Source organism: Talpa europaea, assembly GCF_964194135.1.
Source record: "Talpa europaea genome assembly, chromosome: 5".
NCBI lineage: Eukaryota > Metazoa > Chordata > Mammalia > Eulipotyphla > Talpidae > Talpa > Talpa europaea.
Window position 1 is genome coordinate 99,746,248 of NC_140071.1, and position 25,847 is coordinate 99,772,094.

General features: G+C 41.6%; 1 protein-coding gene across 2 annotated transcripts in view; it reads left to right on the forward strand.

The window, feature by feature from the left end:
* Positions 1-318: 318 nt before the first annotated feature.
* The window catches only part of SCARB2 (scavenger receptor class B member 2), a gene marked incomplete at both ends in the record, with an annotated part of 48,262 nt that continues 22,733 nt past the window's right edge, over positions 319-25,847 (forward strand). The window contains 3 exons of one of the 2 annotated variants that reach the window (XM_084234124.1): positions 319-435; positions 19,290-19,447; positions 24,167-24,314. In XM_084234124.1, the coding sequence (XP_084090250.1) occupies positions 319-435; positions 19,290-19,447; positions 24,167-24,314 (423 nt within the window). The remainder of the gene's footprint in view (positions 436-19,289; positions 19,448-24,166; positions 24,315-25,847) is intronic. The other variant, XM_084234125.1, reaches the window with a different exon arrangement.

A 25,847-nucleotide genomic window follows, 5' to 3' on the forward strand; every position in this document is an offset into this window, starting at 1 on the left:
CTGCGGCGAGCCGGGCCCGCGAGCGTCTCGGCCTGCGCGCTCCCTCTCTCCGACCTGCGCTGCGCCGGGCGGGCGCCGCCGCTGCTTTCGGCTTGAAACCAAAACCGAAGCCCGGCCTTGCACCTCCCCGGGCCGCGCAGCCCACTCCCGAGCCGGGAGCCGCGCACCCCGTCGGGCCGCGCCGCGGGCCCCAGCGAGCGGGCGCCGCGCGGGAGGATCCCGGGGCTTCCGGCGGCCACGGCGGGTTCCGCGGAGGCGGCCCCCCTCGGTTCCTGGGGTGCTGCCGCCGGCATCGCCGGCCGGTGAGCGGCGTGCAGAATGGGCAGGTGCTGCTACTACGTGGTGGGGACGCTCTCCCTGCTCCTGCTGGTGACCAGCGTCACCCTGCTGGTGGCCCGGGTCTTCCAGAAGGCCGTGGACCAGAAGATAGAGAAGGTGAGGCGGGGCCGGCGCGCGCTCGCGGGGTGTGTGTGTGTGTGTGTGTGTCTGTGTGTGTGTGCACGCGCGCGCGTAGAGCAAGGAGTGGAGAGCATTTCCAGCCCACCCCCCCTCTGTTGATCTTTGTGCGGGAAAGATCTGCTCCCCGGCGCAGCCTCCCCACTAACTCCCTTTTTTCCTTGTCTTCTTGGGGTTGGTAAGGGTTAAAGACGGATGGAAAGGAATGGAAACGACTATGTCCTCTTTATTAATAAGACTACCTACCAGTGTAGACTTTTAAAAAAGGCATTCACTTGTATTCTACCTTTTGCACCCTTCTACCCCCACGTCCTCCCTACACCGAATCTTTGTTGGCCCCAAACTCATTTCCTTTCCACGTTGTGGGGAAAAAAAAACAAAAACGAACCGAAAAACACTACAGACAAGGAAGGTTTGTTGGCTGCTGGTTGTGCCTTTGAAGTGGTGTGAGGCTGGGGAGAAGCTGGTGTGTGGTTTATCATGTTGTTGCCCTTCTGGGCTGGGCAAGGCAGTTGTTGGTTGCCTGGCCGAGTCTGGGGCCGGGTGCCAATTCAGGCCATCTGTGCTTACCAGACTCCTTAGCACCTTGGTATCTTGTACCAAAAGTGTGTGTGTTGCTCTGTTTGACTGTAGATGCTTGGTCTTCTCAGTCAAAAGGTACAGGCAAAGAGCCGTTTAGGCAAAAGAATCTGAATCTGTCTTTTCCCCTAGTTGAATCACTGGTGGTCATTTCTTCTGCCTTTCCCCCACATCCACCAATCCCTATGAAAGAGGAACAAGAGAGAGTTTCTAGGATCACTTTTTCCTTTTAAAAAAATCACTGGCACAACCTTTCTGGTTAGCACCCATAACCACAAGCTTAATTTCTCCCACTGGCTGGCACTTGCTGTTGACTGGATAAAAAAAGCTGGGCCTCATCCTGTTTGGCCCCTGCACTTCCAGTTAGTAAAGTTGTCTCCATCCAAATGGCAGCAGATGTGTTTCTTTAAAAAAAAAAGTTTCCAAAAGTCACCAATAACTTGAAATCTAGTAAAGCCACTTTAAAAAAGTACCCTGGCAAAGACTAACTTAATTTTTTAAAAGTTCACATTGCCAAGGATAGATGAAGCCCACTGTCTGAGCTTCTTATAGACTGCCATTCTCCTGAGAACTCATGTTCAAGGAAAAACCTAATATTCTCTGCACCTGTCCTCCTGCAAATCCATGGCAAGAGTGTTTAGGGATATCAGTTCCATCATAGCCAGTCCCTGAATTTTCTTTTGTATCTTTGAAGGACTATGTCAGGAGAGCCCTTTGAGGTGAGTGATCTTCCCAGTGCCTCAGATATTAGCAGCTCTCAGATGTTGTGGCTCTCCATTTCGGGTGAGGCAGCTTGCCTGGCCCCTGAGTTTGCATAGCTATTTGTGATTGAGTTTTGCACTGGGTTTTTTCTGAGGAATGGGTGCCAATGTAGCTAAAGAATTGTAGTTGGATAATTTATGGGATAAGTGGATTTTCAGAATTGCCCAACCCTGTTAAGGAACACTGCACACTGAAGTATGTGAGAGTAATTGACAAGGCTAGTTTCAGTGGACACCTGTAAGACTCTTGTAACCAGACATCTCACATTACTGATCTGTTCTCCTAGATCATCTGCAGAGTGATGGGAATGGTGCAGATCGACTCCCCTGGACATGAATCCTGGCTCCAGCATGTACTAGCTGGGTGACTTGGGCTTGCTGCCTAGCTAGAACTCTTGATTCTTAGTTCCCCATCAGTAAATGGAGATAATAACAACTCATGTAAATAAACAGGTTATGTGAATTACTAGGGAAAATGAGTATAATTTTCCTGTGATATAGTTAGTGCTTTGTAAATGACAGCAATTTTTTAAATTAGTATTATAAGCTACTACAAGAAAATTGATATGAGATTTGAATTCAGATGCTCTATGTTCAAAGCCTTGGAATTTATAATATTTTGACTTTGGATATGTTACTGAACTTCTTTAAGCCTCAGTTTCATTACTTGGACAGGCAAGGAGGTTAGCTATCTTGGGCAAAATGAATCTTCAAGCCCCACATAACCCTTGGCTCTGTCTCGTGCTATTTTGAGACTGAGTGAGATAATCCATGTGAAGGGGACCCGGCCCAATATCAGTCATGCGACAGGTAATCAGTGATAACTGTCATTATTTCAACAATATTATCTGGACCACTTCATTCATAACTTGATGTTAATGTAGTTGTCATAAAAGTCCACAATGAAACTCCCAGTTCTTTGTTTTTTGTTGAAGATTATCCATACCCTGTCTTGTCTATATCATAAAGAGAGGAAAGACAAGGGATGAAATTCAAATGGAGAGATTTGGCTAGTGATGAGAAACTTACTAAAATCATTCCTATCAAGTAGTGATTGTCTTTGAGTCCTGTAGTGACCAGAGGTGACTGAAGAGAGATTTTTATTTTACCAGTGAATATGATGACAGGAACGAGGACAATTTGGTTCCCCTCTTGACCTCACTAGTGACTACCTTGTAGTGGGCAAGTTCTGTGATTGTTTCTGCTTCGTTTTTCTCATTTGCAAGAGAGTAATGCCTTCCACCTGTCAGCCACCACCCACTTCCTGGGGGATATTTGGAGTATTAAGAAGAGCCCCTTTACCAAGTGTTTTGACCTCCCTGAAGACAGAGCTTTGCATTACCCTGCAATCTCTTTTCCTCCCCAGAGTCCGGAAGGGCAAGATTTCATGTTATATTTCATTTGGTAACCCAGCTAATCATCCTGGCACCTAGCCCAGTGTTTGTACATGTTGGGTTCACAGTAGATGCCTGTTGTCCCACTTTTGATCATTTTAGTTGTGAGAACAGTGCCCCAAGAATAAGCAGAACTTGATTAAATTTCCTTTTTTTAACAAGTACTTGGATTAAGTTGAACAAACCAACAGCAAATTATTAAACCCCTCAAAACTTCAGCTTCCTCACTTTGAAAACTGGGATAATAAAAATCTGTATTGGGGTTGTCGCAAGAATGAAATAAAATGATTGATGTAATGCCCCCAGCACAGTGACTTGCACAATGCCTAGATTGTAACATTTGCTATTGTCTTTAGTCAAAGAACTGAAGCTTATAGAGCAGATCAGCTTCCTTCTAGCTCTAGACTTCTGAGATTGTATGACACAGGCGTGTGTGACCTTTGTTTGAGAGCAACTGTGCAACTCAGAGTTCTAAATTTGCCCTTCGACTTTCTGATAGCTTTTAACCTCTCCCAGAAATGGAGATGTGGAGCTGGCCAAAGTTGGCCCTCGCTGGTAAGAGGTGGGCTGGTAAGTGAACGAGGAAATTTCCTATTCACAGGCCAAGGAAGGACTTAGAGCATTAGTCTCAGCGATGAGATGAACAGAAGAAATGCACTTCCCCTTTGCTGGGCTCTGAGGCTCTGGGCAAGTGGGTTCCAGCTGGCCTCCACCAGGAGCTGTTGTACCCATGCTCAGGAAATAAACTGTAACTACTGCCAATTTAACCAAACAGCACTGATTGGTAAATATGTGGGAGTCTTCTTTTATTTTTTTTAAAGATTTATTTATGCATACAAGAACTGGGGTACAGGCCAGAGGTGGGGGGGTGGGCAAGAGGATTTACCAGAGACAGAGTGGGGTACAGAACAGGCAGATGTACTGAAATACACTGCTGAGGGGAGCAGCAGGCGAGACTGGAGAGGTCTGCTGCGCTATGTGGGTCCCCTCCCTGGCTGGGGGATGAACGCCTGCGTGCTATGGTAGCTGCGGACAGCTTCCATTGTGCTGAGACTTAACTCCTTATGCCACCAGGGAGGCCCCAGGAGTCTTCTTTTTTAAAGTCAAATCAGTAAAACATCTTCACTGTTGTTTATGTAGAGATGCCAACTACGTTATCTTAAAGGGCTCCTTTTTACTTATCTACCTCGTCTCTCAAGCTGCCTCTTTTCAGAGTTCAGAGGATTTAGAATCTTAGAAAAAGATAAAGAAAAAGAAAAAAAGAACCTTTAGCATCTCTTAATCTGCTTTGTATTTCATTCTTTATTTTCTTTCCTTTGCTTTAGTCTCAAGAAACTAATACTATGGCAGTTTTAAAATGGATGATGGAGAGACTATATTAATATTAATATATAATTAATATAGCCTTTATATTAATACAGCACTAGATAAATGACTCATCGAAGGCCATATGGAGAAGTAGGGGCAGAGTTAGGCATGCAAATTGGGTCTCCTGATTCACTTTCCCTTCCTGAGAATGATCATGTATGCCCTTGCCTGTGGCTGTCCTGGTTTACTTATACCTGTTGTCCTGGGGTAATTCTTAGCACTTTCTTCCTCTCAAAAGATTCCTGGTTTAGATAATAATTTCTGTCCCCACATACCATACTGTCTTCCCCTTCTTGGCATTCAAAAGGAGCAATGCTGTCTTTATTCAAGCTAGCTTGCAAAAGAAGATTTTTTTCCTTTTGTGTGCCTGGAATCATATTCATGTAATAGAAGGTTGGGAGCTTTAGCACAGTCAGGCCTCGTGAGAGCAGAGTAGAAACTGGCAAGTCAGCAGGACCCAGCACGCTGCGTCTGGGCTCTTTCCTCTGCTTTCCCCACCAACCAGCTTCCTCCATTTCCTGGTCTGGCTCAGGCTGTTTACTCCCCTGGGACTTCCCAGCCCAGCCCTGTGTGACCCTTCAGCTGCCCAGCCGCCCAAGAACATGCTTCATCTCTTAGTTTCTCTTTCCCAAATTGGGAAATTGGCTCAACACAAGCAGAAATCAGATCTATAAACAGACCCAGTATCCTTGCAAGTATCCTTGAACTCCTAAGCAAAATTATCCAATTTCTCCCTGGCTCTGAGAAATGTGATTTTTTTTAATTTAAATTTTATTTTTATATTCCCCATACAATTGCAACCCCCTTATTTTGACCTCAATCCTTCCTTTCCCTGCCCTCCACCCCCCATAGAGTGTCTCTGGTTCATAGTTGTTTGTTGATTTTGATTTTTACTTTCTTATAGTTATTCTTTTTCCTGGTCTCTTATTTAAGTTTTCTAGATTCCTGCTATGAGTGAGACCATCTGGTATTTTTCTTTTTCTTTTTGGCTTATTTTGCTGAGCATGATCCCTTCCAGCGCCATCCATGTTGCTGCAAATTGCATGTGTTTATCTTTTTTGAATGCTGAGTAATATTCCATTGTGTATATGTACCACATCTTCTTGATCCAGTCATCTATTTGGGGGCATTTGGGTTGTTTCCAAGGCTTACTTATTGTAAATAGTGCTGCCATAAACATAGGGGTGCAGGTGCTCTTTGGAATTGATGTTTCTGTGTCCTTTGGGTAAGAGAAATGTGATAGCAAAATCATATTACATTTTTTTTCAACATCTTACTAATTCATGTTGGCCATGAATTAGTGCTGTCTTTATTAATGGTTAAGATAATGGAATAAGACAGTAGTCCTGAGTATGGTCCCTAAACGTTAGGAACTGCTTCAGAATCACTTAAGGAGACTTTCAAATAGAGAACCCCACCAGCCCTGCTGAATTAGACTCCTTCGGATTGTCCTTCAGATTAAAGTGCTAACCACAAAGTTAATGATTGGTGTGTATGGTGTGCTAGGACACATCTTCACTCCTCAGATAGCAGTTCCTTGGGGCAGGGAGGAGGTTTGTATTTTATTCTTTATTTTTGTTTATTTTTCTGATAAGAAAAGAGATATATGCCATTATAAAAAAAAACATTTCATACCAAAATTAATAACTGCTGTTAACATGTTGATTATTCCACATTTTTATTTATGCATATATGCTTTTAAAATGAGTTACTGGGGCCTCCCCGGTGGCGCAGAGGTTGAGCGCTGGGATGCGAAGCTGCCCATAGCCTCTGCAGCACTGGTTCAATCCCCGGCTGCTCCCCGGCCACCGGAGGAGAGTCCCACATGGCGCGCAGACCTCTCCTGCTGCCCGCTGCTCCCCTCAGCAGTGTACTTCCGTCCTTCTGCCTGCTCTACTCCCTGCTCTGGCTCTGGTGAATTCTCTCACCCTCCCGCGCTTCTGACTGTACCCAGTGCGTGTATAAATAAAATAAATAAATCTTTAAAAAAAAAAAAAGTAAAATGAGTTACTTCCATTCCCACACTATTTTCAATTTAAGCTTTATTGAAGTTTAATGTAGGTGGAGATAATTCTAGTTGAGGATGTTACTATTAATAATTACTATTATTCTGCAAGTTTACATTAAAGAAAAGATTTTTCAGTGGGGGAAGGTTCTTCCCAGTGGAAACCATTTTTACTACCTTGTTTAATAAAGTGTAGGATTTCAATCTGTCAGGAGGCAGCTAAGGGGCCATCTGTTCTGCCAGACATTTGCTTGTTTCCCAGGGAAGAACCAGCAGGTGGGGTTATAAGATCATTAATGTAAACATAGGCTGTTGGCCAAGTGAACAGGCTTTTATGGCCCAAATCATCAAGATATATACTATTGTTATATATGCACAATGTACCAACAAAAGGGCCATTTTTCATGGTAGCTAGTCAAAAGCAATGGAGGAAAAAAAGACTATGTTAGGTGTTAGCTCTTGTATCTAAAAGCATTTTTAAGTATATATTTTGGCAGTCATTTGTTTATTTAGAAAATATTTACCAAATGTGGCCCATTTGAAAGGCAGGGTGCCATTTGCAAGGCAGGATATAAGCATAAACAAGGTGCAGTCACTCCCCTTATGGACTTGTAATCTAATACAAGCTTTTTGGCCTCAGACCCCTTTGTGCTCTTTAAAACTGCTGAGGACCCATCAAGACCTGCATTTCTGTGGGTATAGCCACAGAAATGAACTTTGTAACATTAGAAATTATAACTGATAAATTTTTAAAATACAGAGACTACACAAGTTCATAGTCCATTAGTTGTCAGAACAATGGCATCATCACACATTATGTAACCTCTAGAAAACTCCATTCTACATTCAGGAGAGAATGAGTGTGGAAAAGGCAAAGGATGCCTTAGTATTTTTATGAACATAGTTTTGACCTTGTAGATCCCTTGAGTCTGACCTGGGGACTCCCAAAGGTTCTCAGATCGCACTTTAAGGGTTGCTAATTTAGTTTTTGTTTAATTAATTATGTTGGTTTTAGAATAAATTTTAAATAATATATCCCTGTTATATTTCTGTAAGGCCATCTTGGAAACTATCTTATTGTTTTCAAAGCAATAAGGTATTTAATATATTGTGTATTTACATGTCCTTTTGGTTTCCCCTTGAGTTCAGTGTTAGAGATAGTGAGACTGGCTCATCAGCAATGCTGCTTCAGCAAATCTGTTTTTTCCTCTGTTTTAATCAAACTAGACTCAGACATTAGCTTCCCCTTAATTGAATTACTTCATAATTCCTCTCTAACATCAGCTATTCCAGAATTTTCTTTTTTTTTTTTTAAGTTTTTTTTTTTTAAGATTTATTTATACAAGAGCGGGGTTACAGGCCAGATGTGTGGGAGGGTGAGAGGATTCACCAGAGACAGACCGGGAAACAGAACAGGCAGACCGACGAAATACACTACTGAGGGGAGCAGCAGGCGCGGCAGGAGAGGTCTGCCATGCCATATGGGACCCTCACCGGCCTGCCAGGATCGAACCAGTGCTGCAGAGGCTGTGGACAGATTCACAGCATAGCGCTCAACTGCCACCATGGGAGGCCCCTTCCAGAATTTTCAATCCCTGTGACATAATTTAGTATTTCAAGCTAGCCTGAAAACGTTCTTCGAAGGCAAGGGTCCTGCCAGTTTTAGCTTTATATCATCCTCCCATAGTGCCTAGCGCAATGTCATATAAAATGAGATGGTCAATAAATATGGCCTGGGTGAGTGGAAGGAAGCAGTGATGAAAATGTGCTTCCTCAGGAATGATTTTGCTTACATATCGCTGCCTTGTTGTTTAGATTCACATTTTTGTTCCACTCTGTAGACTAGTGGTCACGTGTTTGCCTCACTAATACTTTATAGCTTTAAATTCTAGAAACTTCCCTCAATAATCCAGATTTCAGCTACTCTTGAAACCTGTGGCTGCTCCATGGTGCTGCCCCCACCACAGTCCCCTGTGGCAGCCTCTGAGCGCATAGAGGCTGTTCTTCAGATTGGACCCATTCCTTATCCCACTGTTCTTCACATTCCATAAGCTCCCTCACCCCACATGAAGGTGCCCTTTTGTCATGGTGCTTGTTCTGTTGTCTTTCTTAGGGTTGAGAAATAGTTGTCCATCTGATGTGCTTTACTAAAGAAGGAAAATGAAAAGTATTCAACAAAAATGGGAGAAGGCATCTTTATTTGTAGAAGCGAATGCTATTGCTAGAATTTGACACGCAAGTGTACAAGCTTGCCATGCACTACATTCATTCATCTTACCCACCTGGCCCCTCTAGCCTCTGAGTTCTACACCTGTCTAGAGAAGGTAAGGCAGAACGCCATTGTTAGAACAATGTACCTCCCTTGCAAGTCCCCTTTTAAGGATATTTGCTTTAACTCCATGTTTCTCATAAGGAAGAGGACATACATATATAAATAGGTGATGAAAACACTTAGTTCCTCTTTGAGAGATAGAATCACAACCAAACAAGTTATGAAAAAAGGCTGGCTGCACAGGTGAGATGCAGAAGTGGGCTTTGCTTTTATGGCCACACTTTTTATTTATTCACATCTTAATATCCTTGCTCATCCCCTCCCTCACACATTCCCCAAACACACATATATTTCCTCTATTTTTACTTGATCCTTGTGATTAAGTTTCCATCTGGTAGCTGCTTTTTCTCTCTTTAGACTGATGGTTCTCCACCTTGGATTTACATTGGTAACTACCTGGAAACTTAAAAAAATTCCCTAGTAAATACTTTATAGCAGGAGGTTTTTCAGGATAGTTATTCTGTGTTATCCTGTATGTAATTTATAAACAGAGCAACAACTTACACATGAACTAACATTTGAACCTCAACTGTCAGATCTCATTAGCTGAAGTTATTATGGTTGCAGGTAAGGCAAAATGACATTTTGCAAGTAAGGCGACAGTGACGTTTAAAAAAAGAATGCCAATACATTTGTTTCTGTCCTAAAATGAGGTCAGCGAATAAGGGTAGAGTCTTAATGGTAGTTTTTTCTTTCACCTCAACAGGGAATTTTTAAAAGGTAAGTAGTATAAATAACTTAAATGATTATGAGTCTAAATTGGGTTTGCTTACTCAGGGAGAAGGGTTTAAAAACAAAGAAAACCAATTGGTGTTTTGGTATTTGGTGAGCTTTGTTAATCTGGAGTCCAGAGAATCACCCACACACAACTAGGCCTGGTTGACAAAGTTGCTTTACATTATCTTTGGGCGAATTTAGACTGTGTAGATGGCAATGTGAATGCTGAAGTTGTCTTTAATTATTCAGTAGCACTCTTTTGAATTGGAAGAACAGGTATGTAGTGCTCTTGAGACCTGAAAGTGACCTTTAAAGAATTATTTATATCCCTTAAAGCCTAATACAATTCCCCGGGTCCTTATTTTTATCATTTGGAAGTGACTTACACCGGGACAACTGGTTCAGTAACCTGCCTAGTGTTCCTTCCCAGAAGATCTCTGTCAGGTTGTATGTACCTCATGGCTGTATCACAGCATCTCAGTGGGGAACAGTGGGTGGGTGGTGTGTAAAATGCCAACTGGAGAATAACAGGTAGTGACAAGTAATAACAGGTGACAGGCTGTGTCAGATATGGTGGGGTTTAGTGCAGGTCAAGGACCTTGACTTGATCCCATGAGCAGTGGGAGAGTGTCTGTTCCCACAGGCACTTTAACAAAGCTCTCTGGAGGCAAAAGTGGATAAGGAATTTGAAAGGAAGCAGCCTGTAGAAGAGGAAGCCCACTAGATGACCCAAGGTGTTGTCTCTGTCCTAGCCAGTGATGAATGCACAACAGAAATGGAGAGGAGATGACAGCGGAAGGATTTGTGATTGACGAGGGGAGAAAATCGTGAGTCCATTTTTAGTCATGTTGACTAAATAAAAAGGAGACCTGAGGTTGTTGAAATGTCCAAATGGGATTTTAGAATGGGTGCATACAACTAGGATGATCCAAATAATGGGTCTTCTTTGAGCTAAATTACTGAGTCTGGTACATAGTTGTTTACCAACCCTTACATGCATGTCAGTTTTGTGTTCTTAGCTAAATTTATTCTTGAGAATGGGCCCTATTCCAGTTGGGCACATAGGAAGCTCTCAATATACACTAACATATATTGACTGATTAATTTCAAAGTAACTTTTTTAGTCCAAATGATTCATTTGACTGTTGACACTATGCGTTCACCACATAACTCAATCGTCTTTCCATTATTTCCTTCTTTTGCTGGTAGTGCCCCAATATTAGCCCTGGGAAAATTCATCATGTTCTGCTTGACTAAAACTAACAAGTGATATCCAAATTAACATTGTAAATCTGATAGAGGACCTTAGGTGGATTTTTAATTTAGTGTAACTGAAATTGCTTCTGACTACAGGGCTTCTGTGGTGGCTGTCACCACCACAGCAGAATCCTCAGTGAGGAATATCAGTTGTTCCCAAGACACAGGGTTATGTTTACACAGTGCGAAGGACTCCTGGTGACCAGGGAAACTGGCTCGTCTCAGCAGAGTGAATGACTTCCTGTGTCGAACATTCTCTGGGCTTGAGGGTAGCATCATTACTTGTTAGTTTCTGAATCCTTCTTTTGCAAAGCAGGCTCCTGGGAGTGTGCAGTTGAATACTCCTGAGGATCTGGGGCAGAAGTGAAACATTTGAGGTCAAAAACAGAACCTCCTCTAGCTATCATGTGCAGGAGGTCAAAGTGCTTTCTTTGAACACAGAGCTTCAAAGAAAGCAAGGTGGAGCAGCCACCTAGAAACTAGCATTAGGTCTCCTTTTCTCAGTCCCAGCCTGGAGTCACCATGACCTCACACAGCTGCCCTACTTTCCTTTTCTCCAGAGGTGAGGACTAGCTCCCAGGAAGGCTGAAAGTCCAAGTGATAGCTTCTCCTAGTTTTGTGGTCTCTCTGGGGTAGGGATGCCAGATAGAACACAGGGAAGCCTAATTACATTTGAGTGTTTCATATAAACAGTGAATATTTTAATGTATGTCTCATGCAGTATTTTTGGTTCACATTAATTTATTAGCTGTAACATCCTGCTATATTTACTTCCTCTCTCAGACATACTTTTTGGGAATTGTTTGAAATGTAAGTCACAGATTTCACAACACTTTGCCCCTAAATCTTTCAAAATGTATTTTCAAAGAATGAAAGCATTTTTGGCATAACCCATGCAATTTCGGAGATTTGGGTGCCCTTTGTTTTCACTTGCTAAACTTTACGGCTTTACCCTGGGGGCCACAGTGGAGTGGCAGCTGCTGGAATGGCCAAGCATGGGCTTTGCAAATGACAGATCTCACTTGGTTGGATTGAATTTGTCTTCCTGACTGTGTGCTTGGGTCTCAGTGCCACCACTTCCTCATCTGCAAAATAGGTTCTACTTTGAAGAGTCACTTGTAAAGCTCTGAGATCATGTGCATAAAGGCCTTAGCATAGTACCTAACTCCTAACCCACTGAATGAGGAGCATCCAGCCCTGGTAATAATGGTGATTGTCCTTTTTGGAGATGAATGTCAGGGGAAGGAAATAAAAATAAAGAAGTAACTCTTTTAGAAATGTTGGCAGCTATATTTATAAATCTTCCTCTGTTTTCTCATCCCTCTCCCCCTCCCTGCTCCTCCTCCTCCTACTGCTGCTGCTACACACATACACACACACACACACCCCACATGCACACGCATGCACGTCTACTCTGGGATTTACGGTGGGTTCCTGTCAAACATCTATCTATGTGGAGTAGAGGGGAAAGGATACATTAAAGGTGCAGGAAAAGCCAACATTCTTAAGAGCAGGATTTCAATGGAATAGAAGAAGGTTGTGTGAGACATTCTGCTAAGAATGGCCCAAGAGAGGATGGCAATAAGGGTGGAGGTAGCTGGTGGGGAGAACTTCAGTTTATAACAGAATCGGCTGTCAGTGACTCTGGCATGCTGTCAAGGACTGTTTTTATTGTCAGATTTTTCATTTGCTTTATTTAGTTCCAAAGCTGATTCTACTAAATGTTTATGTCTATACTGAAAACGTCCTCATTTAACTTGAAATTTGAAGGTTGGAATTCAAATCATACTGTTCTAAGAATAGCCAGCTTTACCCTCCTTTCTGAAAAGGATTTTGCCCTCCTTCTTTCTGGAAATGCTTCCACTTGTCTTTGGACTTCTGGTTGCCTAGAGCTGGATGCACACCAGGAGAGATTAACTTGGGCAGTTAACCATCTGTTCATTCACACTTGCTGGCTCTTTCAGAGTTTGTAATTCTGGGTCAATTATCCTTACTTTAATAAAGAAATGAGATGGCCATTCCCTTGTCACTCTAAAATCCTCCACACACTGTGATACTTGTCAGGAAAAGTTAGTGAGGAATAAGAATGCTCAATCAACTGTATGGCAATAATAGCAAAAGAAGTGCTATGAAGCTGAATGTGGGCGTGGGGCCTGTTGGAACTTTTGTGGGAGAGCTGACCACAGCTGATGCATTATCAGCCTTGCCTCTTCTTTGCATGGACAGATGTAAAGCCACAATGACTCAGTTCTCTGTATCCACTCCTTTCTTTTAGGACCTCTTCAATGATTTTATAGAATTTCAATTTCTTTCCTAGATTTTCACTTTAAAAATGATAAGGGAGCATATAAATAACTTTTTAAAGTAATTTATTTCTGATGTAAAATTTCCAAACAATTTAAAAAATACCTTAAAATTAAGATACCTTAAAATCTTGTTCCCCACAGACATTATTGTGGAGGCTGAGAGATTTTTGAGGGTAATGGGGAGATTAAAATTTTAAAATTAGGGCCTCCCCTGGTGGCACAGCGGTTGAGCGCTGGGCTGCGAAGCTGCCCGCAGCCTCTGCAGCGCTGGTTCGATCCCCGGCCACCAGCAAGGGTCCCACATGGCACACACCTCTCCTACCGTGCTCGCTGCTCCCCTCAGCAGTGTATTTTGGTCCATCTGCCTGTTCTGTTCCCCGCTCTGGCTCTGGTGAATTCTCTCACCCTCCCGCGCTTCTGACTGTACCCAGTGCTTGTATAAATAAATAAATAAATCTTTAAAGAAAAAGAAAAAAAAATTTTAAAATTATATTTTACTCCATTAGTATTTTCATGTTTGTATTTGATTTGCTGCTGTTTTCCACACATATACATATTTTACATTGTTTGCTTTTTCTGTTTAACATAGACCATGAGCATGTTTTCTTATTTCTTTGTAGTCATTAAGATTTTAATGTTTGCTTGCAACATGTGAATTACAATTTACTAAATCATGCTTTTCCTATTCAACATTTGGTTATTTCCACTTTTATGCTAATTCCTGTTTCTATGTAAACTGGATTATATATCGGTGGGGGAAGGTTGATCACGATTAAAGACTTTCCATTACTCTCTTCCTCTGCTGTTTAACAGTGTCTGGGGTGTCTGTACTTTAGCAGATGTATGGGCAGGACCTGACTCCATTGTTTCTTGAGCTCCAATCCAAGGACCCTTTATTTATTTATTTATTTTTGTTTGTGTGTGTGTGTTTTGTTTTGTTTGTTTTTTTTTGACCCTTTATTGTTCACCATTTACTGAGCCTTCCCATGCCTGGCTGTATAACCTTCTAAAACACCTTTTGCCTTTGTCAATTCAAAATAGGCAGTGAGACACACTAGTTAGATGTTTCAGATAACAAACAAATTGACTTAGGGAGACAATTTGAAAGGATTATGGCAAAGGAAAAGGCTGCTGCAGTAGGAGTAGGAAGACTCACCTTAGGGAACAGCCTAACAGTATGATCTTAAGAGAGTCTTTTATAATGAGTAGTGAACAAGACTGGGAAGGAGAGAAACTTAACCAAAGTTTGATTAGCCCTATTGAGGTATCATTGACAACTAAAATTTGTCTGTCTTTAAGCAAAAATCTTTTAAATAATGGGTATTTTTTCTTTTTAAAAATTTTTAAATGCAGTACTTTTTTCTTAGATCCTTGATCATTTTTGGAAAAAATATGATTTCTCCCCTCAGGCGTGGTCACGATTCTCCCACCACCAAAGCACCCATAGGCCATCACCATAGTCCTTTGTGCTCTTCCCCCTGTTTTCACCCTTCCGCACCTCTTCCTTTGTCTGACCCTTTGTTTGGGTTGTCCATAGTACATGTATAAGTGAAATCCAGTATTAACTTTTTTCCTTCTGAATTTGCTTAGCATCAACCCTTCCAGCTCTATCCGTGTTGCCGCAAATGGCATGAGTTTATCTTTTTTGATCACTGAGTAGTATTCCATTGTGTATATGTACCACATCTTCTAATAATGGATGTATTGTGATGTGATTATCACAGTCAAGCTAATTCTTTACCTCATACAGTTGCCTCTCTCTCTCTCTGTGTGTGTGTATGTAAAGAAAACAGTGAGTTCCACTGTGCTAACAACTTTCAAGTATATAATACAGTATTATTAACTATAGTCTCCATACCTTAACAAGCATTTTTTTCTTATTGATCAGTGAAAATAACTGGTTCTGTTAATCAATTAAGAGGCAAAAAATGGGGGGCTGGTGATCTGTGTCTTAGGTAAACTGGGGGCCATCTTGAATCTTCTCGAAGACTTATGGGGAAGGGAGAAGGGAGTGTCTTTTGCAGTAAGCTGTTTCCTCAAGCACAGAGGGTGGTGTGGAGAGATTCCTGAAATATTCTGGAACCAACTAGGTGTCCAGGGTGCTAATAAAATTTAACATTGCCAGGAGCACAGGTTTGGAGTGAGTCCTAGGGTGGAGGCTGACTCTACCCTCTGCTAGCAAACCTTAGACATTCTCCTAACCTCTTAGTGTTTTTGTCTCCTAAGTCAAAAATGGGAAAGATACTTTTTTACTTTGTAGACTATTAAGGGGAATAGATGAGATAAAGTGGTAACATAGTACCTATTGGTAATATTCTTGGTAATATTCTTCCACTCAAAAACCTTCCATGGATCCCCACTGTATAATAGGTAAACTAACTAAAACGTATATGCCTGTTTTATTAAAATGTTGTGTGCAAAGGTTGGATGGGAGACTAGGGGAAAAGCCGCCCTAATTCCAGACCCAGTGTTCAGTATGACCTCGAATCTAGTGCCTTAGCTCCAGGGCCTCTGCGTTTCATCTCACCCATCCAAGGGCCTTCCCTGTTCTGGCCTTGTCTTTAGTCTCTGAGCTTGGTGCTCTCCTAGAAAGCTCCTCCTAGATACCAGACTCCTATTCAGAAAATGAGATCAAAGACCACAAAGCTCTGTTTAAAAAAAAAAAAAAAAAAGCCTAAAATGACCAGGGAGGGGCCTCACAGAGGACGGGGGACAGGTGGGAGAGCTTCACTAATCAAAGTCTGAGCCAGATCCCACCATTGAGAGAGAAAGGGATTTCATGGTTTGCCTCTTGACTTTTCTGTCTTGTCAGTCTGACCTCAAATTCAGCAGTACTATAGTAAAAGTTAAGAATATTTCAGTGATGTGTGATTTGGATAGAAATAGCATGATAAGATGTTCTGAACTGATACCAAACCACAAGTAATGTCAGTTCTGTGAATGGACAATTTGTGAACCCAAATCTATTTCTGTCTTCCAGAGGCCAAGCTTGCTTTGATAGGCTGAGGCTTTCCTCTGCATTAATTTATCCCAAGGCCACTTAGTTTTTCCCTACAGAGATTCTTGGGATGTTTCCTATTTAATAACAGTCCTGTTATTAAGTTCCCTTGCAACATTGCTTTCATTAAACTAGAGGCCTGGGCTACTAAAATTTGAATGCTGCTGAGTCACCGTCCATTTACTCATGTGTTTGCTTTATTATTTATTTATTTTTTATTTATTTTTTTTATAGAGGCATGTTATTTATTTATTTTGTTTGTTTGCTTGTTTGTTTGTTTATACATGCACTGGGTACAGTCAGAAGCGCGGGAGGGTGAGAGAATTCACCAGAGCCAGAGCGGGGAGCAGAGCAGGCAGAAGGACCGAAGTACACTGCTGAGGGGAGCAGTGGGCGGCAGGAGGGGTCTGCGCGCCATGTGGGACCCTCCTCCGGTGGCCGGGGAGCAGCCGGGGATCGAACCGGCGCTGCAGAGGCTGCGGGCAGCTTCGCAACCCAGCGCTCAACCGCTGCGCCACCGGGGAGGCCCTGCTTTTTTTTTTTTTAAATAGATGACAGTTTTTAATTTTTCAATTTATATTTGTGTGTGTCTGCATGTTTTTGAGTTTTTGTTCATTTTTTTTTTTCTCATACAGCGTGAACTATATTTAGGCCTGGGATTCAGTTATTTTTTAAGCTCAGAGTTTTCTTATATGATATCTTTTTAATTAATTAATTGTTTGTTTGTTTATATGGTGGCTCAGGCAGTTGAGCACAGCACTGTGAAGCTCTCCGCAGTCTCTGCAATGCCAGTTTGATCCCCACCGGCCGTGGAGCAACCCACATGGCATGGCAGACCTCGCCTATCTCACCCACTGCTCCCCTCAGCAGTGTATTTCAGTCAGTCTGCCTGTTCTATTCCCCACTCTGTCTCTGGTGAATCCTCTCACCCTCCTGCACATCTGGCCTGTACCCCGGTTCTTGTATAAATAAATAAATCTTTAAAAAAATGTATTTATTTATATAAGGGATCATGATCAGTCAAATAAGCCAGAAAGAAAAAGGAAAATACTGGATGGTCTCACTTAACACCAGGAATGTAGAAGATCCAAATAAGGGATCAGGGAAAAAAACTAATTATAATAAAATGAAAGTCAAAATCAACAGGCAGCTATAAACCAGAGACATACTACAGGGGGAAGAAGGGAGTAGGATCAAAACAGGGGTGGGAAGAGTACAAGGGAACATGGTGATAGATCACGGGTGAATGAATGGGTGGTGGGAATTTTATGGGGACTGTAACCAAGATGAAAATAAATACATTGTACAAAAATGAAAAATGGTGTAAAATATATGAAATAATTAAAAGTAAATAAATAATACTCATGTGTTTTGAAGCCAATCTGTTTATTGTCACTTAGAACCTCACTGGTAGAGGAGGGACAGGTGATGTCAGGGGCTACCAGTTGTTTCACAGGGGCCTGACATTTTATCAATAGATCCCATTTTTCTGTTTGGTTTTCTTTATAAATTTTTTTCTCAGTGTCAGCTTTTAAAATTTTATTAGAAGCATTTGGAAAACACAAGATATCCTTAAGGATAAAACAATAGTGATCCAGAGTTAATCACTCTTCACACTCTGATTTGTTTATTCTCAGACTATGGTTTTATCTTTTTTGTGTTCTTCGTAATTTTTATTATAAAAATACAGTTTATTTCCATTAACAGGTGGAAGACTTTTAAGATTGCTGGATGTTGGGTTTCTGCGTTCTGGCATTGGCCCTGTATTAGCTAGGCAATGCTGGAGAACAAGCCACTCCTCAGCCTCAGTGGCTTATCACAGCAATACTACACTCTAGGTGTGCAGGTGGCTGCAGTGTGAGCTTGGCTGACTCGGCTGAATAAGCTGGACTGCAGGCTTTTGCTCTACTTTGTGTCTGGTCTACACATCACATTTTAGGGCCTTGACTGAAGGATCAACAGCTCTCCGGAGCACGCTCTTCTCTTGGCAGAGTGTCCCAGGTGGAAGCTTATCCTGCCTCTTAAGGCCTTCACTCACAATTGGGACACTGCCATTCTAGCTACATCCAGTTGGCCAAGGCAAGTCACCCGGCTATGCCTTGAAGCCAGCAAGGTGGGAAGAAATCTCTCCTGAGGCCCCTGGTGTACTTGCTTGCTAGGGCTGCCTTGACAGACGCCACTGACTGGGGACTGGAACCATTGCAGTGTATTGTCTCAGCACTTCTGGAGGCTTGATGTCTGCGATCAAGATGTCAGTCAGGCTGGTTTCTTCTGAGGTGTCTGTTCTTAGCTTTCCATGGCTGGCTTCTTTCTTTGTCTTCCCATGATGTTTCCTTTGTGTGTAGTTGTGTCCTAACATCTCCTTATAGAATCAGTCAGATTGAACTGCAGCCCACTCTAATGACCTCATTAAACCTTAAATATCTCTTTAAAGACGCTGTTCCAAACTTACAGTCACATTCTGAGATACTAGGAATTAAGACTTAAATATACAAATGGGAAGAGGCACAATTCATCTTATAATACTTAGGAGGGATAGGGAAAAAAGGAAGAATTGTTGACCAAGGATAACCTCAGCACTTCACGGCAGCCCCCTCATCTTTAAAACAAGGACAGGTATCTCTGTGTTAAGGGTTTGTTAGGGATTGAATGACAAAAGGCATATAAAGCTCTAGTAGTGGCAGTGTCAGGGATGAATGGGATTCTGTCTCAAATGGAAGGACCCCAGCTTGCTTTTGGGGTCTGTCTCTCCAATCTTCTCTCATGTGGGCAAGCTGGGCATATATGGTGCTTCTTATAATTGCCTGAGAATAGGTGGAATCTTCATCACAAAACCAAACGCACTTTTTAGGTGCTCAGTCTATGGCCTTAGTTAACACCATGCTCCCACCGCAAGCTCTGGCCTCCACATCCGCCTTTTACCACAGATATTTATTGAGGCCCTTCTGTTGCTTAATAGGGCTGTGGGCTTTGTATTGGCTCTCAAGGTACTGTAGTCGAATGCCCGTGAAGAAAATTGAATATCAGGTCAGGTTAGGGCATGTTTCTCTCTCTGCCTCTGTGTTCAGAGCCAACTGTCTGCCCTTTGTAAATCTCTTTTTGGTTTTCTCTCCTAGACTGTTGTGCTAAGGAATGGTACTGAGACCTTTGACACCTGGAAAAATCCCCCTCTGCCTGTGTATATGCAGTTCTATTTCTTCAATGTCACAAATCCAGAGGAGATCCTCAGAGGAGAGATCCCCCGGTTAGAAGAAGTGGGACCATATACCTACAGGTAAGTCCTGCCTGCCTCCTTCCAGAAATATGGTGAGACCCTACTGTGGCCTGAGTCCTCCTGTCTTCCTGAGAACACTCTCTGCCTACTGGTGGGGAGCACGGGTTTTGTTTACATCTGTCTGAAATGTTGCTGATCTTTGGTACATGCATGTGATACTTCAACAAAGAATGGCTTTGTGATGGGCCCAGTCATTCTATTATGTTTAGAAATGCAGCTGCTCCTCCTGAGTTGGCAGAATATAGTTATTGAGCCATGTAGAGCTGTTCCCCAACCCTTTCCTTTTAAGATGACCTCTTGTTTTTCTTTTCTTTGGTGACTTTTAGGTCCTTCCCCTATTTTCTGACCCATATACCTAGTTTTAGACCATTAATTCTGCCTCTAAATCCTCCTCCCACCCCTCCTGAGTCTGAGAGATGACCCGTGGCAGAGTGGATTAAAGTCGTTGGCAGTTAGTGGCCACCAATTCCAAATGCTGGTGAGTTTGGAGAATTGCTTTAGTCATATTTTAAAAGCTTAGTAGAGGAAGGCACTTGCATTTCCCCTATTGCAGTGTTCCCGTACCTCCCAGCAATACTATTTGCAATAAAATATCTCCTTATTTTAAGAAGTAGAGGAAAAAAAATAGGGGAAGCAGGCAGTAAGATCTTTCTTCTTCAAAACTGCTAAATGGTAAAATTGCATCATGATTCCAACGTAATTGATTGCTCAATAACTGGTTGCGAATGGATTTATTATGAGTCAGCGAGTCACCACTATTCTCAGTACTGGAATTCAGTGATAAAATCCTGGTTCCTGCCCCAGGTGCTTGTGCTCTGGCTCTAGAGAGTTGAATTGCCTGTTTCGAATCCTGCCTCTACCACTTACTGATATACATATATATGCATAGATAAGATTTCTTATCTATAAAGCGGGAATAAAAATAGGACCTCCACCACAGGATTGTTGCAAGGATTCAATGAGTCAATGAGTCAATATTTATGAAGTGCTTAGATTGGTGCCTACCACATAATTGGTGCTAGTCAAGTGATTGCTATATTATTATTATTAGTCTTAGTGGATTATCTTCGTATAAATCAATGTCCAGCTTTGGCTCTGTTATACATAGGAATCTTAAAAAAAGTATGGGCCTTCATTTTAAAAAAGCACTTTTATATGTGTTCAGGGACAGTTAGATGTTTGTTTGTTTTACAGTTTGGCCATTTTTTAAATTGTGATTTTAAAAAATCATATGAAATATATCACCTTAACCATTTTTCAGTGTACAGTCCAGTAGTTAAGTATCTTCACATCATTGTGAAACAGATCTCCAGAACTTTTGTATCTTGCTGATCTGAAACTGTTTACCTGTTAAATGACTCCTCCCCATTCCCTATCTCTTTCCACCAGACCAATGTTCACGGTTGTGTCCTGTGGCAGTCCGTTTTCCCCTCTGGGAGATTCTGGCTTTGTTTTACTACAATCTAACACTGAATGTCTGCATGAGGTGAGCCCAGGGTCTTCACTCTGCCACCATCTTGCGAGACTCTCAACTTCCCTTTAAAACAGATTCTTCTAGGACCTCCCAGGTGGCTCAGCGGTTGAGCGCTGGGTTGCAAAACTGCCCGCAGCCTCTGCAGTGCCAGTTCAATCCCCAGCCACTGGGTGAGGGTCCCACCTGGCGGGCAGACCTCTCCTGCCACCCACTGCTCCCCTCAGCAGTGTATTTCATCAGTCTGCCTGCTCTGCTCTCCCCTCTGGCTCTGGTGAATTCTCTCACCCTCCCGCGCTTCTGACTATACCCAGAGTTTATATAAATAAATAAATCTTTAAAAACAAAAACAAAAACAAAAACAGATTCTTCTAGAAGGAATTATGCTCAGTGAAATAAGCCAGAAGGAAAAAGAAAAATATCAGACGGTTTCACTTATAGCAGGAATATAGGAGAACCCAATAAGACATCAGTGTTAAAAATAGTAATAATACAAAACACAACTAAGCAGAACCAGACTATTATAAATCAGAGACTTCCTGCAGGGGAGGAGGAGGGAGAGGGATCAGAGGGAGGGAGGAAGGAGCACAGGGGACTGAGGTGATGGTGCACGGGTGCATTGGGGAAGGAAACTTTATGGGGTCTACACCTGAGGGGGTGGGGGGATGCAAATATTGTTTAAAAAATAAAAAATGATGTAAAAAATAGAATAATAAAAAATATGACAAAAAGGAAAATAAATAAATTAGACACAGTTGGAGAGTAACAATAATAATTTATAAGAAAATATAGAATATTTTAACAATGTATTGTAATAAGTTATGTGAAGGGCCTCCCCTGGTGGCACAGCAGTTGAGCTCTGGGCTGAGAGACTGCCTGCAGCCTCTGCAGCGCTGGTTCATTCCCTGGCTGCCGCTGAGGGTCCCACAAAAAAAAAAAAAAAAAAAAAAAAGTTATGTGAATATGGAAAAAAAAATAAAACAGGTTCTTAGAGGGTAAACTGTAAAGAAAACCTTTTAAAATTAATTTCTAAAGTCAGTAAATATAAACAAACATTGAAGCAGGCTGTAGGCTTGGGATTATTCAGGATTCTAGGGTTAGTGAAAAAGCAAGAAAAGCATAAGCAAAGTTATGGATTTTCATTATTCATCAGAAAATGTGGCAAAGTTGAACTCTGGATTTCTGGAACAACATTGAGTTCCAGCTCTTGGCTCCCTGGCTTGCTTTCTTTGAAGTGCAAATTGGTGTTACCCCGGTGCCACTTTTCTACTTCTAAATGCCTTAGTGTTCAGTTTGTCCAGCCTAGGATCCCGCGCCCCTTTACGAACAGCTATTATGCCTGAACAAGTCTGCCATCCTCATCTTCACTAGGGAGCTCCGAAGTGGAAGTGGTAGAGACAAAGCCCCTCTCTACATGCACCAGCCCTAGCTGAGGCAGGGATTTGGCTTTAAAATTTTACCTCCTCCAGCTCCTAACAAATCTACCTCTTAACGTCTGTGTAGCATCACGGAAACCCTGGATGTGAAGTCAGGAGAACAGGATTCTACAACTAGTTCTGACACTTCCTGGGCAGTTATTTTATCTGAACCTCTGTTTTTCAGAACTGAGTTATTTTGATGTGAGGGTTCTTTGATTGCAAGGAAGAGAAACTACCTGTGGCTAATTTCAGTAAAAAAGAAAATTTATTTGAAGGTTATATGATGCAGAGGAAAGGGTACTAAGTATGAATTTGAAGATCTGGGTCCAAATTCTGACTTTTCTGGTACCCTATGTCCCATCAGTAAAAGTGAGACAAAAATACTTGCTCTCTCTGTGTAACAGCTTGTTGTGAGGATTAAATGAAATGAAAGGTTTAACCCTTTCAAGAGCTATGTGTCAGATATGCATATGGCTCTGCAGAGCTGGGTGCTTGGTGCTAAGAAGAAATATCCATCTCTTTTTATGCATTTCAATGTATAAAATGCATTTTTATGTACTTTTATGCATTTCAATGTAGGTATTTGTTTATTATTTGGTATCTGTTTTTATTTTAAAGTCTAGAGGGATTTAAGAAGTACACTGATTTCTTTAGCTTGTTTTTAGTCTACCTGGGGCTTCAAGATAATTCCTTCACAATCTAAATGGTGTCACTCAGCAATTGATAATAGTGCCCAAGGCCTGGTACAGACAGTGATGTCCACAGGGGTCAGGGGGTCAGCCCCTATGTGGGGCTGTAGTGGCAGAAGGCCTTGAGAAAATCTGCCGAGTAGCCCTGTCAACAGATGCCTTCCCGCCTGTGCTGGAATTATAAACTCTTAGATGAGTTCTGTCCAACAGAAATATGAAATCACATATGTAATTTAAGATTTTTTAATGGTATATTTCATTTAACTTATTATATCTAAAATATTTCAATATTTAATGAATATGAAAAGTTTAGAAGATAATTTTTTTTTGACTTTTTGAACCTGGAATGTATTTTACTATGATAATACATCTCAGTTCCAATGAACCACAATTGAAGGGCTCAATAGACGTGGCCACTGTGTCAGACAGCACAGCCCAGAGGGAACAAGAGAAGGAAAGGTAAACAGGGAGAGAATGAATAGACCCTGGAATTGAGTATTATCAGGTATGGACTGGCAGAGCCAAGAGTAACATGAGGTGGTAACCAAAATATCAATTCTATTTTTATTTAAATTTTTGACACTTTAAATTTTTTCCTTTAATTTTGACTTAAAAATTGCATTAAAATATTAGTCATCTTAATTACTGTTTTGACATCTTCAGCTCCAACTCCGTGCACAAGGCAAGGTCCCGACCCTGGCACCAGTGTCAGACCTAATGTACCTGGACCATGTATCAAAACCAGGGTGAACTCTTAATTCACTACACCATGGGCACTCATTTTGTTTAATGAATTTTCAACTGAATTCAAGTTAGAAATAAAAATACATTGATAGAGACCTCCCTGGTGGCGCAAAGGGTTGAGTTTCAACATTATGAAGCTATCAGCAGCTACTGCCACAGGAGTTTGATACCTGGTCAGGGAGCTACCCACATGGCACAGCAGACCTTTCCTGTCTCTTCCATTGTTCCCCTCAGCAGTGTATTTCAGTCAGTCTGCCTGTTCTGTTCCCTGCTCTGTCTCTGGTGAATTCTCTCACCCCCCATACCTCTGGCCTGTACCTTGGTTCTTGTATGAAAAAAATAAATCTTTTAAAAAAATGGTGCCTATTTTCAAACAACATCCTTTTCTTTCTTTTAGGGAACTCAGAAACAAAGCAGATATTCAATTTGGAGATAATGGAACAACAATAACTGCTGTTAGCAACAAAGCCTATATTTTTGAACGAAACCAATCTGTTGGAGATCCCCAAATTGACTTAATTAGAACAATAAATATTCCTGCAGTGGTAAGTAAGCATTTTAAATATAATTGTTGTGGATTTTATGAGAAAAGAAAGAGCTAGGATAAGACTATTATGGTTTAATATTAGAATCCATTAAGCTACATTAAAAATATACATAAATAAGGACCTCCCCCATGGTGCAGCGGTTGAGCGCTGGGTTGCGAAGCTGCCAGGAGCCTCTGTGGCGCCGGTTCGATCCCCGGCTGCTCCCCAGCCACCGGAGGAGAGACAGACCTCTCCTGCCGCCCGCTGCTCCCCTCAGCAGTGTACTTTGGTCCTTCTGCCTGCTCTGCTCCCCGCTCTGGCTCTGGTGAATTCTCTCATCCTCCCGCACTTCTGACTGTACCCAGTGCTTGTATAAATAAACAAAATCCTTGGCGCGCAGACCTCTCCTGCCGCCCGCTGCTCCCCTCAGCAGTGTACTTCGTCAGTCTGCCTGCTCTGCTCCCCGCTCTGGCTCTGGTGAATTCTCTCACCCTCCCGCACTTCTGACTGTACCCAGTGCATGTACAAACAAAACAAACAAACAAACAAATAAATAAATAAATAAATAAAACATGCCTCTATTAAAAAAAAAAAGAAAAAAAAATAAATAAACAAAATCTTAAAAATAAAAAAAAAAGAAAAAGACTGCCCTAAAAAAACTGAAGAAATGAAAACTGACAGCTCAGGAATAAATTCAGCATAAAATAAATAAAAAGTAAAGGCAGACAGAAAAAAAAAATATATATATATACATAAATAAGACAAATAAATTTTTCCCTCCTTTTAAAATCTTTTTTCTTTACTTTTTAATTTTTAAATTTCCTTCCTTTCCTTAAAGGTCACTTAGATTGTTTTTCCCTGCGGTCTTTTAATCAAGGTCTTTTGAAATTAAGACAAAATCAAATTTTAGGGTTTTGTTTCCCAGTTTCTTGCTTTGTGTTCAGGGCAGCCTTTGTGCAAATAAACTTATCCTTAAGATTTTTGGAGGGTAGCTAATTATTTTTAAAATACTTATTTGCTCCTTATTTTGGTCCAGAACCTCAAGCAATAGAATTTGTATACCACTTCTTAGTTTAGATTTCTGTCTTGGATTCTAAAATTCACAAATATGTGTTGACTCTTTCCCCCTTTCCAAATAAGCTTAGACTGAGCCCTTAATTACAATCTAGCGGGATCTCATTGGACACTGTCTCTAATGCAATTTCTTGTAATAATGGCACCCTTGAGACCCACCTATACCAGCACCGTCTGAGGCTCCCACTCTAACTCTTAATTGACCAATTCATATGTCCCTGGCCACTCTTAGTGGACCCAGGATTTAGAAAGTATTAGATGCCAGATTTAGCCCTTACAGTAGGTTTCCAACCTCTGGCCCAAAATCAAGAAGAAGGTGGTGCCACCTCGTGGCCAAACATGCCAATGTATTTACAAGAGCTTTTTCCTTTCTCCTGAACTGTGGCTATCACTGAATTGCATCTAAGGATACTAAGCTCACACTTAACAAAATATAAGACTGAGAAAGGATATAACTGAAGAGTCATATTCTTGCAT